At 49.0% G+C, this 15639-nt stretch overlaps 1 protein-coding gene across 1 annotated transcript in view; it reads right to left on the bottom strand.

The window, feature by feature from the left end:
* The window catches only part of Rbm20 (RNA binding motif protein 20), a 192929-nt gene that overhangs the window by 44658 nt on the left and 132632 nt on the right, over positions 1–15639 (bottom strand). Inside the window, 3 exon segments of the mRNA XM_032895534.1 lie at positions 198–259; positions 1784–2361; positions 2364–2875. Of these exon segments, the coding sequence (XP_032751425.1) occupies positions 198–259; positions 1784–2361; positions 2364–2875 (1152 nt within the window).

Genomic DNA, 15639 nt, shown 5'->3' with positions numbered 1-15639 from the left:
CTTCTCATTGCACCAGGATGTGAGCTCACGGTACTCACATTAAGTGGAGCTTCTGGGAGGCAGGGGCTTTCTTCCCCTGCTTGGCTCTCTGCAGTTTTCCTGTACCTAGCTCTGTGAACACCTGCTGAGTACACACACACACACACACACACACACACACACACACACACACACACAACCATCTGGACAGCACTTACCTTTCTGAGAAGAGCAGGCATTTCTGGGCATGCAACTTCCCCTTCACATGTAGCTCCCAGTCCTAGAAGACCAGAGAAAGGACCAGAGTTGAACTGAGTCCATGGGGAGGCAGAGGATGAAGGCAATTACCACCAGCCAGTCAGGGAGCTCAGAGCACCTAGGGGCTGGACCACCAGAACACCTCATCTCCATCTCTCCTTCCCTATGCCTCCTCATTCCAGGTCTGCTACCCAAACACCAGTCTCTCTTGTCAACACCTTACTTGCATGCCCTGTGTCCATCTTGGATAGCTACCCAGACTTGAAGTCAGATTCCCTTGTCGCCTGCCCGTAGACCCCTGACCCATCTCTGACCTCATGCTCGTCCTTCTCTCTGGTCTACGGTGCAGTGACTTATAGAGCCTCAGAAGAAGAGTGTGAGGTAGAGGCCCACAGCATCACCTAGCATCACTGCCCTCACGTGTGGAAAGGCGTGTCTCACTCAAGTTGGGAGAAGCACCTGGGAGACATGACCTGGGCAGTGTGAAAGACACTCATGCTGCTGCGACTCTAGGGAGAAACTGTTTTGTGCTCTGGGACAGGCTGGCAGAGGGCTGGCATGACAGCAGGCTCAGGGGAGGTCACACCTATGACTAAACCTTCTCTCTGTCACTCTCTGCCTAGGTGGTCTGGGACAACTGTCATCTGTGAGAAGAAAGAAATGACAGAAATGGCACATACCTACAACCCCAGCGCCCAGCGAGGCCGAGACTAGCCTCAGCTATGAGTCCAAGATCAGCCAGAGCTAAATGATACCCATTTTCAAAACACAACAAAGCGACAAGAAAAAGCCAACCTCAGCATCTACCTCATACAGTCACGAGTAGCACACTGAAAGAGTTTAATGTCTGCTAGCTGTTACCTATGTCTTCTTATGGCTTTGAAATACTTCACTGTATTATCAATAAACCTTGGGGCAAACATCCTTCCAGGCACGTTCTTATCTACAGCAGTACCAAGCACCTCGCCAACGGGAGGCTTGGGAGTCTCTGCCTCCACTTGGTTTATTTTGAGTCCTCTTTGATGGTTTGTCGAGGTCTGGTCTAAGAATTGATCTTTTCCCTTGACCCAGAATTCCACTTGTCCCTCTTTCAAACTCAGTGCAACATATTTATCAAAGGAACTGAAGCTTCTAGAAAGTCCAAAGGAGAAAAGGATCCTCAAAAGGAAAGAGGAAACCACTGCTTTTTCACTGTACAGGGGAAGTATCATCTGCCTTAGAGAAGAGAAGGACTGGATGTAATTCTAAAACTCCTTTGGGACTGGGGAGATGGCTCAGCGGTTAAGAGCACCGACTGCTCTTCCAGAGGTCCTGAGTTCAATTCCCAGCAACCACATGGTGGCTCACAACCATCTGTAATGGGATCCAGTGACCTCTTCTGTTGTGTCTGAAGAAAGAGACAGTGTATTCATATACATATAGTAAATAAAACTCCTTTGGGTCTACAACCTATGGCACTGATGAGTTTAGCGCCCTAGTCCTCAAACAAACTTCTAGATACCACTAGAGTCTGTACTTGGGTCCCAGCCGTTCTTGGGTAACTCACCTTCAGGTCAAACACCTTCTTGTCACAGATGCTGCAGATATGTGGCAGGTGGAGTGGAGCCAAGCCTCGGAAGTCATTCAGTTGATGACCCTGCAGGGGCCTCACGGACAGCATGGCCTGCCCCTCCTTTGTCCGCCGGCAGGAGCAGCTGAATCCCTGCTTGCTGCTGTTAAGTCGAGATCCAAAGGCAGGAGGGGCCCTGTCTGAGGTAGGCTCCTCGGGATCATATAGTTCATAAGGCTGGCTGGCAGGTGGAGCCCACAAACCGGGCCCGGCTGTGATATCGGCCTTGTTCTGGCCAGAGAACCCAGAGGGCCTCTCCCACTGGCTGTTGGTACCTTGCAACAGCCCACCGACGTCTCCTTTCATGCTCCCAGCCTGATCAGCTGGGAACCCACCTGCTGCATGTGACCCTTGGGCACTGGGTCCATAGAAGTCTTTAGAAAAGGCGGCTTGGCCATCCTGCCCTGTGTGGCTATAGTGCCCTTCATAGGTCACACCGCCTGGTGCTGCGGCCGACGCCGAGGCTGGCAAGAAGCCCGGCTGGCCCTCCGTCTCAGAACCATAGGCCTGGCCGGGTTGGCTTTGCCATAGTCATAGAACCCTGTAGTAGCAGGTGTCGGCCCCGCCTTCCCGATGCTTAGAATGACTGCTGGCTGGGCAGGGGTTTGAGGCACCACCCCACTGAAGGTATGCACTACCATAGCATTGGGGGGCTGGCTGGGGAGGCTCACAGAAGGCCCCGGGCCTCCTGCCTGGCTTGGGGGCGAAAAGGCGATTGCAGTTGAGGGAAAGTGAGCGCTGGGAACGGTGGCAGCGTGCTGGGAGACCCCAGTAGGGCCGTGTGTGGTGCCGAGCACAGATGGATGGCGAAGCTGGTTGAAGAGAGGCTGGGACATGGCCACTTTGGAGAGGACTTGGTTGAGGACCGTCGCGGCTGCAGTGTTGTTGGTGACTGCGGTCTGTGCCATCTTCAGCCGATGGAGGGTGAGCTGGGCCTGTATCTGGGCCAGCTGGACACTGGCTGGCGAAGTGAGCAGAGGGTTCTGGCTACTGACGGAGAAGGGGTTCTTGTCCAGGAGCTTGGCAGCACTGCAGGGAGACAAGTGGTCCACATACATTGCTGGCTTTCAGTGAATGGCAAGGGGTTGCACTTGCACATCAGTGGCCCCTTTCCCCACAGAAACAAGACCCTGCTTCCTAGGTCCTACATACAAATGCTCACACATTAGAAAATGTCCAATAGAAAAAGACTCGCAGTGGAGGAATAAGGACACCAACCCACCCACAAAACCTTCGACCCAAAATGTGTCCTGCTTACAAAAAGTGCAGGGACAAAGATGGAGCAGCGACTGAGGGAGTGGCCAACCAATGACAGGGCCAACGGGAAATCTATTCCATGGGCAAGCACCGATCCCTGACACTAATGATGGTCTGTTATGCTTGCAAACAGGAGCCTAGCATAACTATCCTCTGAGAGGCTCCGCCCCAGTAGCTGAGCAAAACAGATTGCAGGGCCCCACATCCAAACATCAGATGAAGCTCAGGGAGTCTTGTGAAAGAGTTGGGGGAAGGACTGATAGCCTGGGAAGGGATAGGAACTCCACAAGAAAACCAACAGAGTCAACTAAGCTGGACCCTTGGAGTCGGGAAATTGAAGCACCAATCAAAGAGCTAGACATAGCACCCCACCCCCCAAGTATGTAGCAGTTGTGCAGCTTGGTTTTCATGTGGCCCCCCCAACAACTGAAGCAGGGGCTGTCCCTGAATCTGTTGCCTGCCTGTGGATCCTGCTCCCCTAAACTGGCTGTCTTGTCTGGCTTCAGTGGGAGGGGGTGTACCTAGTCTTACGGTAACTTGAGGTGCCAGGGTGAGTTAGTATCCAGAGGGGACCTCTCCCTTCTCAGGGGGGAACTGGGAGGAGATGAAGGGGCTGTGATCGGAATGTAAAGTGAATAAGTAAAAATAAATGGGAAAAAATAAAAGAGCAAAGGCCGTATGGCAGGAGTTCAGTCGCCCTGGTAATTAGAAGCAACCATTACAAAAGAATACTTGACTAGCAAAACCACCAAAATTAAAAACACAGATTCCATGATGGGGAGATACAGTAAAAAAAAAAAAATGTCTGCCAGGTGTGGTGGCTCAAAGTGAGAGCCTGCCTTAGAAGGACAAACCAAAGAAAAGGACATAGAGTGAATTACAGCTTATGCTGTAGCTTTGATACCTTATGTCTTTGATAAAGGTGGTTTGGAAGACCCGGTCTTTACTGTCATAGTCTGACTCGATAATTCAACTGTGCAAATATATACGTAGGCAAAACTTGATAGCTAAAGTGTTCCTATGGCATTATTTAACAGCCGAGAATTATAAAATCCAGTTAGAGGCAGACAGAACCTGAGCTGTGTAAATTACAATGTGTCCATATAACAAAACATAAGTAACTGCTTTCTTATTATTGTTTAAATGTATACATTTTTTTTCTTGCAACATTTAAGGCTTCAGAAGTTGTGCACAGGGACAGCAAGATGCCTCAGTGGGAAGAGGGATCCCGTACTTTTAAACATTAATTGATCATTTAATTCCCAAATGAAAGACACACAAGCTTAGTATTTATGATAAGCCTTAACGCACTAGAGCTGGGTAGGCACCAACCCTGCATGTTTTTTCTAATTCCCTGTCAATAATCACTCCGTAATACAACTTTCCATCTCCTACCTGGGCCTAGGAACCCCAATTGGCCAACTCTCATGGCCATGTTCTCACAATTAACCTACCCCAAGGAGTCCTCTCCTCTCTGCTGTCCTTGTTGTCTCTGCTTCAGACCCCAGCCCAGGGGACGCGAAGCACAGCTTACCTCTCTTCTGCCCAGCTATAGGCTGTTGGCATCTTTCTTAACCAATAGTTCTAAATTAAGGAGCAAGGTTTGCACTCATAGGCTCAGACCTTCCGGTACAGAATTTAGCATTACAATACATAGCAATGGACTAAACCTCAACAGAATTGCCATTAATCCTGACTACCTGAGTTTGATCCCTAGGGAAAGAAGGGACTCTCATAGGCTGTCCTCTGGCTTCCACAGTGTTATAACACATGTGTGTCCCTGAAATAATAACAATAACAATAACAATAACGGTAGTAAAATATTTGTAGAGATTGTCTTCTGCACCATACGTAAGATAAAATCCAGCCTGTGTGCTAACTCCCCACCCCATCAGTTTGGTGGCATGAGAAATTCCAAATGCTCCTTGGCTTGCAAAGTATGCCAGAATGAACTGTGTATGTATTTATGACACATTTACATCCTAGTCTTCATTTCAAATCCCAAAACAGTACGACAGCTTTAACATATATACAGCATATACAACAACCAAAAAAACTTACAAGTGAAAAAAAAAAATCTAAATTTGAAGTCGTGTGTGTCAGTCAATTCTCACAGAACCTTACGAGAAACGGGAGGAGTTGCCCTGCCACATCTCTCTCTCGTGACCTCGTCAGTTGGCTATATTGTGTTTCTGGGCAAACCAAGAACGGACTGTCTATAAATGGGACAGACTTTCCTGGTGAGTCTGCTGTAAGTGGTTTCCACAGTCGAGGCTTTTGGCTAAGCCATATTTTCTGGGTCTTGAGTTCCCCTTGTGGGAAGTGGGTGTAACGGAGAAATGTGTTCGGGATGCTGGTGGAATGGAATTCCGGGGCACCTGAACGGGGCTGTGAAATCCGAAGTCTGGATTGATGGAGCAGCCGGGCTGCACAATCAATCTGCTTATAAAGCAGGCGCTGGGAGGGAATGCACAGCTGGGGCACATCTGTCTCGGCTGCCACAGGAACCGTGCAGTAAAGGCTCGGAGATGAGGAAGCAGAGTTGGGGAGGGGAGGGCGGCAGCAGGCGGAGAGACAGAGGGAGGTGGAGAGGCTGGGGTGGGTCGGGGCTCGTGAGGAGAGACAAACAAGGGTGTGGCATACCACACCTCCCTCTGTGCAGCTCCTTTGAGGAAAGGGAGCTCCTGCTTTGGTTTGTCTTGGAGGAGGTAACTGGTAGGACCACCTACTCCGGTAAGGCTCCTAGGATCAGTGTGAGCTTGTGGGATCAAGAGTCACAAAGGTCAAGGGTCACACAGGTCAAAGGCCACACAAGTCAAGGGTCATATAGGTCAAAGTCCGTATAGGTCAAGGGCCACACAGGATAGGTCACAGGTCAAGGGCCATGCAGGATAGGTCATTTTCTTCTCAACTTTCTAGAGCAAGAACCTAGAGCTCTAAACACTCACTGTCATTAAGAAAAGTGGGGTGATCCTATAGGACTTGAACCCCAACCTGGCAATTAAAGTAGGAGCCTCACAGCCCTCACTACTTACATCCTCCTGGGCTGTTTGCTTGTTTCGTTTGAAGTGAGATCCCAGAACATGACACACACCCACACTTAAGTACAAGAACAAAATACACTGCCAAGTCAGATTTTAAAAAAAAAAAAAGGCTTTGTTCTTTACCTCTTGTGTGCAGAATCAAAAACCTCTGCAAGCTCTTGAAGAGATACCCAGTTAGCAGGCAAGCTCCACTCTGAGGCATCCCGCATTTTAAGAGATGGGGAAAGAGGAGGGACAGCCTTTGCACTCATGGAGTTGTGCTGGTAGCATCCAAGCTTCTCGAGCCCTTGTGTGGTATAGCATCATCATGGTGGCAGTAACAGAGTTGGGAGTGGCTAACAATCATTTACTCTGTCTAGAACAAGAAGGGACGGTTCTGACAGGTGAGTGTTAGGTACCGTAGTTTTAGAAGGCAACCCTGCCCAACAGGGCAGCTCTCCCCCCAGGTTGTCCGCCACACAGACTGTCCTTACTGACAAGGTGTTAAGGAGGTGTCAATGTGGTTTTTACGACCAAAGGAACACAGAGTTGGTTTTGTTTTTCCCAGAGAAGTCAGCTGTGTTTTTTTAAACTTCAGTTCTGGACGGGAGCAAGTTCTTGCTAGAGCTTTTGCTCCTGAGTGTTGAAAGGTTATTTGAAGAAGAGCCATCTCCCCAACAAGGAAAACCAGCCATGCAGCGTCTCAACAAGTCAGATGTGGGTAGACTATAGGACCTCACTGTTCAGACCAGGCACAACCAGACCAGGACCTCACTGTTCAGACCAGGCACAACCAGACCAGGACCTCACTGTTCAGACCAGGCACAACCAGACCAGGACCTCACTGTTCAGACCAGGCACACAACCAGACCAAGAACCAGATTCTCTTCCCTGTTTCTGCTTTATGTTACACATTCTTATTTTCCCAGCTTTACTTAAACTTGCACAGAAGTGATTTCACACAAATCATCCACACAGAATATAGCCCCTTTAAACCAAAATCTTAGGTGAGAAAAAGAGCATTCTGTTGAAGAAAATGAAAGCTGTAACACACTTAGTCTGCAAGAGTTAATAACCTAGCCGGGCTTGGTGGTGGTACATGCCTGGAGTCCCAGCACATGAAAGGTAGAGACAGAAGGATCAGATGACTCAAGGCTACTGTTGAGTTTAAAGATAGACTGGGTGTAATAAAACTTCTACCTGGGGTTGGGGATTTAGCTCAGTGGTAGAGCGCTTGCCTAGGAAGCGCAAGGCCCTGGGTTCAGTCCCCAGCTCCGGGAAAAAAAAACAAAAAAAACAAAAAAAAAACTTCTACCTTAAGGGGTTTGCAACAATATCAACCAGCCAGACCCCACCAGCGTTCCCAGGAACTAAACCACCAACCAATAAGTACACATCGGGGGACCATTGGCTCCAGCCACATATGTGGCAGAGGATGGCATTGTCCAGCATCAATAGGAGGAAATGTCCTTGGTCCTGTGAAGGCTCATTTCCCCAGTATAGGGGAGTGCATCCCTGCGGACAGCCTGACTGCAGGCCTACCGAGAGGGATCTTAGAATCTGACTTGTCTGTGTTGCCATGCGCTATCAGGTTTGTGGTGGTGATTTGTTACAGCAGCAACAGCAAATGAATAAATACAGTTTCCCCAAGACGGACAGGTACTGCGGGTGATTCCGTTAGCTGAGGTGGGCCTGGTGGGCTGGAAGTGATCCTGCTAGGAGCCTGGGTAGGTACCCAGAGTGGATAATCCAAGGGCCTGGGAAGCTAAGGTTACATAAGTCACAAAACAAGGTCCTCAGTCTTCTCCCCACTCATTAGAGCAGTGGCAAACAGAGAAAACTTAGAATTAACTTTTAGGGTCCACTCAATCCCTTATTACAACACAGAAAAGTTTAACTTGTCCCACAACACACAGGTGGCTGCTAATTAAACCTCATGAAAATTTGGATCAGCCACCTCAGCATCCCAGGCCTGGGAAGATTACCTATCCACCTCAGCATCCCAGGCCTGGGAGGATTACCTATCCACTCAGCTTCCCAGGCCCTCGAGGATTACCTATCCATCTCAGCATCCCATGCCTGGAAGGATTACCTATCCACTCAGCTTCCCAGGCCTGGGAGGATTACCTATCCACCTCAGCTTCCCAGGCCTGGGAGGATTACCTATCCACCTCAGCATCCCAGGCCTGGAAGGATTACCTATCCACTCAGCTTCCCAGGCCCGAGAGGATTACCTATCCATTTCACCTTAAAAGATTATGCTCACCCACACTGATTTACCATTCACTGAGTACTTTCCACATGCAGCACTTGCAAGCCAATCACTAAGAACTGGGAAAATAGAAAGATGTTTTTCCTTCCCTCCTTCCTTCCTTCCGTCCTTCCTTCCTTCCTTCCCTCCTTCCTCCCTCCCTCCGTTCCTTCCTTCCTGCCTGTCCATCCGTCCATCTGTCAGTCTGTCCATTCATCAATCTGTCTGTCTGTCTGTCTTTGAAACAGGGACTCTATGCATAGTTCTGGCTGTCCTAGAGCTCATGGTGTAGACCAGGCTGACCCTGAACTCACAGAGAGATTCTCCTGCTTCTGCCTCCCAAGTGATGGGATTAAAGGTATGTGTCACTATGTCAGCTTGCTGGGTTCTTGCCCCGATTCTCCAGATACAGTGGCTGCAAGGATGCCCCTAGATGTCTAGAAAGTGGGTGGCTCAGGATTTGATCCACATCTTCTCACCCATACCAGGTACAGCTGTGCTGTTTGCAGCCATCCCCAGCAGATGTGAATCTGGGCAGCAGAGAGAGCAGCACAGTGGTACACATGATCCTGACCCAGAGTGACAATGTCTGTTAGACGCCCTCCCTGAACCTGATCCCCTCCCAGAAACAGCAGCTGACAGCATAGGCTCTGATTTACCAAGCTTGGGAGGGCTGCAGTGCCCCCAGGCTGAGGTTCAGTCTCTGAGCCATTAATGGCTACAAAGAATTTGCAGTGTATAACTAGATTTAAAACTCTAGCAGTCTGTTTAGAGGGGAAAAAGTAATGAAAGCAGTATTTCCCTGAAGAGTTTTCAAACCAAAGCATTACAGAAAGACAAACTAGTGACCTTTATTTTGTTGGAAGGTAGAGCTGTGGAAGAAACCATACCTCTGGAGGTCCATTCTACCGTGTGGGAAGGACATACAACCTGTTCTTCCTATCAGGAGCTGCCCCAACTAATTGTCCCAAGAGTCAGTGCTACAGTAGGAGCCTTTGGCCAGAAGAAATGGGTTGCATTAGCCACAGTGACACATGGCTAATTCTATAATTAGTTCTAGCACCAAGAAGGTAGGAGGTCAGTAGAAGTTCGGGGCTTGGGCTATAGCTTTTCTAGGTTAACCAGGGCTACAGATGGAGACCCTGTCTCAAAACACAAGTGTGCGAGGGAGGCAGGGACTGGGATGCTGGACCTCTCCATCCTGCTCCAAAAGGAAGACGCCAACGACATACACAGGACCCTATGACACACACAGGACGCTACGACACACACACAGGACCCTGCTCTGTCTGACACAGTCTCTCAGTCAAAGGACCAGATGTCCCTTCAGAACTTTGATCCTTTAGCCCATGTCCATTGGCATCTGCTGTGAGCTATGTAAAGCTTCCAGATGTGGAGACATTAAAGTGGAGAAAGAGAAATCAAGGGGTGGGGTGGGGAAAGAAAAGACTTCCTGAGATCCCAGAGAGGAGTGGGATGCGCTCTGACTGAGCAGGCTCAAGACAGGACAGATTCACACTGCACTTTGCAAGAAATGTAACCAATGAGAAAGAAGGGCTTTCCCCTCAAGTCTGAACAAGGGGAAGGTCCTAGGTTTGACCCAGTGACAGATGTGGAGAAACATCAGCTGTGTGTGTGTGTGTGTGTGTGTGTGTGTGTGTGTGTGTGTGTGTGACTGGTAGAGGGAGGGTCACCTGTGGTCAGGGTGCCATCTACCTGTTAAGAGATTAGGGGAATGTTGCTTAATTTCAATCCTTGGGGATGATTTTTTTTTTTAAATCTGTGACAGAAGTCACAGTGTCCAGGCAATGTCTCAGGCTGGGGTGGTCACAGCATCACTTTGCCCTGGTCACAGCAATTGCACGGACACTCGATATCTTGTTGATGATGTCAGGACAGAGATCCACTGTCGTGCCCCGCTGCTAAGCTAGCTGTTAAGCCATCACATAAGGAGAGGCTGATTAAGAATAAAGCTATCCCAGAGGGCAGTGACTTTGAATGGGGCAAAGACAGCAATGGAAGATTCCAGGGAGACCCCGGAGACCGCTGTGCCTGGATGTACGCCAGAGTCTCCCAGGACAGTTCCTTAGTCTGTTCAATGACATGAGAACGTTGGTCTGGAGAAATGTTTCAGCAGTTAGGAGCTCTTCTGCTTCTGCAAAGGACTGTAGTTCAGCTCCCAGCACTCAAGGCAGACAGCTCAAAACTGCCTGCAACTAGCCACAGGTCTCTATGGTAAACATACCACACCCTCTTCTGGTCTCTACGTGTAAACACACACGGACACGGACACGGACACGGACACAGACACAGACACAGACACACACACACACATATGCACACACACACACAGGTACATACACAGACACACACAGGCACACACACAGACACACACACAGGTACACACACAGGCACACACATGCACACACATACAGACACACACACAGGCACACAGACACATACAGGCCCACATACACACACAGGCACACACACAGGCACACAGACACACAGACACACAGACACACACAGACAGACAGACAGACAGACACACACACACACACACACACACCCTACATGCACATAAATAAAAATGAACCAATAAAACTGGAAACCATTCATGTTACAAATTGGATACAGTGACATCCTGTTATTCCAGAATTTGGATAACTAAGACAAATGAGTCAGAACCCACCTTGGGCTACACAGCAAGACCCTACCCCAACAATGACAATGCTAAAAGACCACCGCCTGCTAAACTGATCTGCATTTAACTCCCTCTGCTCCTCTCCAATGCCCACACTGACTAGGACTCCCTGAATTCCACCCGTATCTTGTGTGGAGCGGACTTAAGGGCAGAACTAATGGTCAGAGCCAGGGGAACCCTAGGCTATAACTTTGGTATGAGCATGTTCTAGAAGGTACTGAAAATAGAATACTCCCTCAACCTTAGATAAGAGCACGGCACGACCGCAGAGCCAGGGTGAAAATGAGGTTTGGGCAGAGAGGCCCCTACAAGGTGAAGTATGGTCTGAGGTAATCTTTTCCAGGGTCAGGCGTCCAGCTCTGGCCACACAGATGTTCCTAGGAGCAGCAGAAGCAGTTATGGGGTCTATACAGTTTCCAATGACTATGACACCTTCAACACAGGACATCATGTTTATAGCACTGGGCTGGCTTTGTGCCAGACATTTGCTGTCCCTTCCTAGGTTCACATGAGCCCCTAAGGGAACTCCTGTGGGTTTGGTCCCTGATGGTGGCTCTGTTGGCGAGTGACTGGGTCATGAGGATGCTTACCTCATCGACTGATTAATCAATCCATTGGCTCAGCTCGCAGCCAAGAGGTGGGATTGCTGGGAGATGGCTGAAGAAAGGGGTCATTGGCCACATGTCTTTGAAGGGTGTCCTGCCCTAGTCCACTGTAATATGACTTTGTTTCCAGCCGCCATGAAGGAACGGCTCTGTCCCAGCATGTACTCGCCACCGTGAACCTTTGACTTGCCACAGGTCCCCAAAAACAATGTCATGAGCCAGCGTGGCTGGAAACACTAGAGCTACACGCTGAGATAAATTTCTCTCCCCTTAAACTGGGCTTGTTTAGCTCCCCTTTCACAATTACTTATTTGTTTTTACTTTTATGTACATTGGTTCTTTGCCTATATGTATGGCTGTGTGAGGGTGTCAGGTCCCCTGGAACTGGTGTTACAGACAGTTGTGAGCCGCCATGTGGGTGCTGGGAATTGAACTCAGATCCTCTGGAAGAGCAGCCAGAGCTCTTAACTGCTGAGCCATCTCTCCAGCCCTGTAAAGGCTTTTTAAGGCTAGAGAGTTGGCTCAACAGAAGAAGGCCCCTGCCACCAAGCTGACCAACCTGGGGCCTATGTGATTGATAGGCATAAACACATTGTTGCAAAATGCCCTCTGACCTCCACAGGTGTCCCCTGACATATGTATCCCTCCCAACAAAAATTAGTTGACTAATTAATTAAATTGCTTTTCCTCAAATATTTTTGTTACAGTGATTAAGGAGGTGTGCATAATGTATTCTTCTAAGAGGAAAGAATGCCATTGAAATGGGATTATTTCTTGGTCTTCTGCTCATCGAGGTGGTAATGGCACCTTGTGTGGCCATGGACTGTCCTGGATGAGTTGGGGCAGGGACCAGGCCATCATGGGTCTCTCATCATCTATGTGACAGTGAGAAAGGAAAAGGCTCGCTTTACCTCAGCATATCTGTTTATGCACTTAGTTAGAGACAGGCTCTCGCCATCAGTCCCAGGTAGGTTTGGTACTGGCTATGGAGACCAGACTACCTCCAAATTTGCAGGGATGTTCTTGCCTTGGCCCCTCAAACAGTGTACCCACTTTGTTAAAAAAAACAAAAACGAACTGTTACACTCTTCCCATTTAAGGACCACTGAGGTAAAACACTCTCTGGGTGCTCTGGAAACTGCCAGGTCCCATGTAGCTATAGTGTTCTGCAGAACATTCTTGGGTGAATTTTCTGTGTTGAAGAGAACCATTTTCGTTTTAGGAAATAGTCTTCATCATTCAAAGGGAGACAGTTGTATCCCGGCCTCAGGCTCGTTCCGAGAGTGCAAGGGTGTGTGCCGTATTTAGCCCAGTTCCTACCACACAGCAAGTAACCACTGCTGAATTATTCCTGCCGTTGTGTTATCACTGCTAATATTACCCTTATCAGTCGCCCTCAGTACAGGCAGCACGGGAGCTCTGCCAACCAACCAGCGAGCTAAGAATGTAGAGACGTGAATGTGGAGAGAGGAGGAGAGGCAGGCAAGGGGTGGACGGCCTCTATAAGGAAAGAGCAGAGGTGGGGTGAGGTGCACAGATAGCAGCAACAGCCGTTGGGTGACCCAAACCAGGCAACGCCACATTTGCAGGACTGCTGAGTAACAAAGGCTGAAGGTCCGTGCTGTGACCATGTCCAACTCAGCCATGGCTCCTCCCTGGTGATGTCCCGATACCCAGCCGGCAAGCCGAGAGTGTGTTGGTGCCCAACCAACAAAGCCAACTTTGTTCGTGATGAACATGATGGCTTCCCAGAGAACGGATTCAGGAGTTTAAAACCACTGAGTTCATCTCAGCTCACTTTCTGGGCTGTAACGAATGTGCCCTTCCTTGTTGGTGCTAAGATACACAATATGGTTCAGGTGAGAGGAGGGAAGCCAGGCAGGAGGTTACTACTCACTACCGACGTGCCTTCACAGAAGACCCAAGTCCAGCGCAGGGGTCGGGCCTCTGCTGCTGTCTCCTGGAAGCTAAATATCTCCTAGATCTTCAATGTTCAACTCCATGGTTGCATTTGACTGCATGCATGTATGCAAATTTTAGAAGGGTACAGAGAAGCTCGAGATACCCCCCAGGTGAAAAGGCCATAAACTTTGAAACGCCCCCTATTTTTCTACAACACTGCAATTCACAATTTACCAATTATATGTTTCGAGGAGAACCAGATAGGAGGAGGCCAAACGGTTCCAAGTATAAAGAAATGCTATTGGGTGGAAAGACTACACCACCCTATTGGATCAGTACCGTTGTCAGCCGTGACTGAAATACCACAGGCAGTCTGCTGTAATAAATGAAATAACTGCTTGTAAATTAAAAGGGGGAAAACCACCTTTACGGTAATGCTCTCAGAAATCAGGTCAGGGTATGCAGCACAGAGGGAGGTTTCAGAATGACGGGTTACAAAGATGCTCCTTCTAACAATCTGGTCCTGTGCAGGCTACGGGCTCAGACTTCTATCTAAACGCCATAGGTTTGAGAAGCAAGAAGGAGGCTCAGAGATCACCTTGTGGTCACAACCCACTTGCCCAACGGAGGGAGGAAAGCAAAAGCCAGGGAAGGTGGTGAAATACAGGAGTCTAGTCGACCCGACCCCGGTCAGACTCCTAAAGAGAGCAGAGCTGGAGACTGGAGGCCCAGAATGGTGTGGGGGTGAGAGTGGGACGCTGCCACACCATCCCTCAGCAAGGGAGTCTCCTCCTTCTTGGAGACAGGGCTGGGGCACACTCTCTTCACAAACAATGGTGCTGCTGGGTCATCATTGGCTAGGCCTCTGTGACTAATTTCAAGATTACCGGGCCAATGCTGCTAACCCGTGTCTGGGCCTTTGCCACAACATTACCATAGGGTGATTCATATCACTGCGGCAGCTCTCGAGATGATTCACGGTGTTACATGATAATCCTGCTTTCTCTCCGTTGTTCTGTGCTCTTCTCTTGGTGGGTTAATAAGAGTCACCCACTGCTGCGACACACATGTACACACAAAGGCACACATTCACACACAGACACACACATGCACATGCACACACAAACACATATGCACATGCACAGACCAGACACACACATATACACCACACACACACAGGCACATAGACACACACGCACACAATCACACACAGACACACATGTACACATGCACACACAAACACATACACACATGCACAGACACACAAACACTACATACACACAGGCACATAGACACACACAGACACACATTCACACACAGACACACACGTACACATGCACACACAAACACATACGCACATGCACAGACCAGACACACACATACACACCACACACACACACAGGCACATAGACACACACAGGCATACATTCACACACAGACAGACATACACATATGCACAGACAGACCACACACACACACACTCAATCTCCAGAAGAACCGTATGGGTAGTGAGGTCAAATGTGATCATTTCCAGTTCACACTAAGAAAACTTTAGGTCAGGCATAGTGGTGTGCACTTAGGCAGGAGAACTGAGAGTTTGGGAGCAATCTTGACCACATGGTGAGACTTTGTCTTAACACAGACAGACAAAAAAAATAAAATAAAAAAAAAAGCACAGGACCAGGGAAGACATGGTGAGTCACCTGGGGTCATCCACAGAATAGAGGATTTTTAGCAGTGGGCCAATGTATTCTGTCTACACAGTCACTGAAGGGAGCATCTAAGCTTTATTTTCAGCCCTACTTCCCTGTGTGACTTTGGTCTCCTGTGCCCTGCACCACTCTTATCTGACAGTGCAAGTCTCGCAAAGGGGACCCAGTGGTTTTCTAACTGACAGGGGTTTTCTCTAACTAACACTGCCTTTCCTCTCAGGGCGAGCAGAGCTCGGGTGTGCACCAGGGATACATGATAAATCCACGCATGCAGAGACAGCAGCATACATTCCCCAGAGCCCCACCATGCTTCCGTGGAGATCCAGCCTCTTGACATGG

This window comes from Rattus rattus, chromosome 2 (assembly GCF_011064425.1).
Source record: "Rattus rattus isolate New Zealand chromosome 2, Rrattus_CSIRO_v1, whole genome shotgun sequence".
NCBI lineage: Eukaryota > Metazoa > Chordata > Mammalia > Rodentia > Muridae > Rattus > Rattus rattus.
This window is presented reverse-complemented; position numbering and strand designations above follow the sequence as displayed.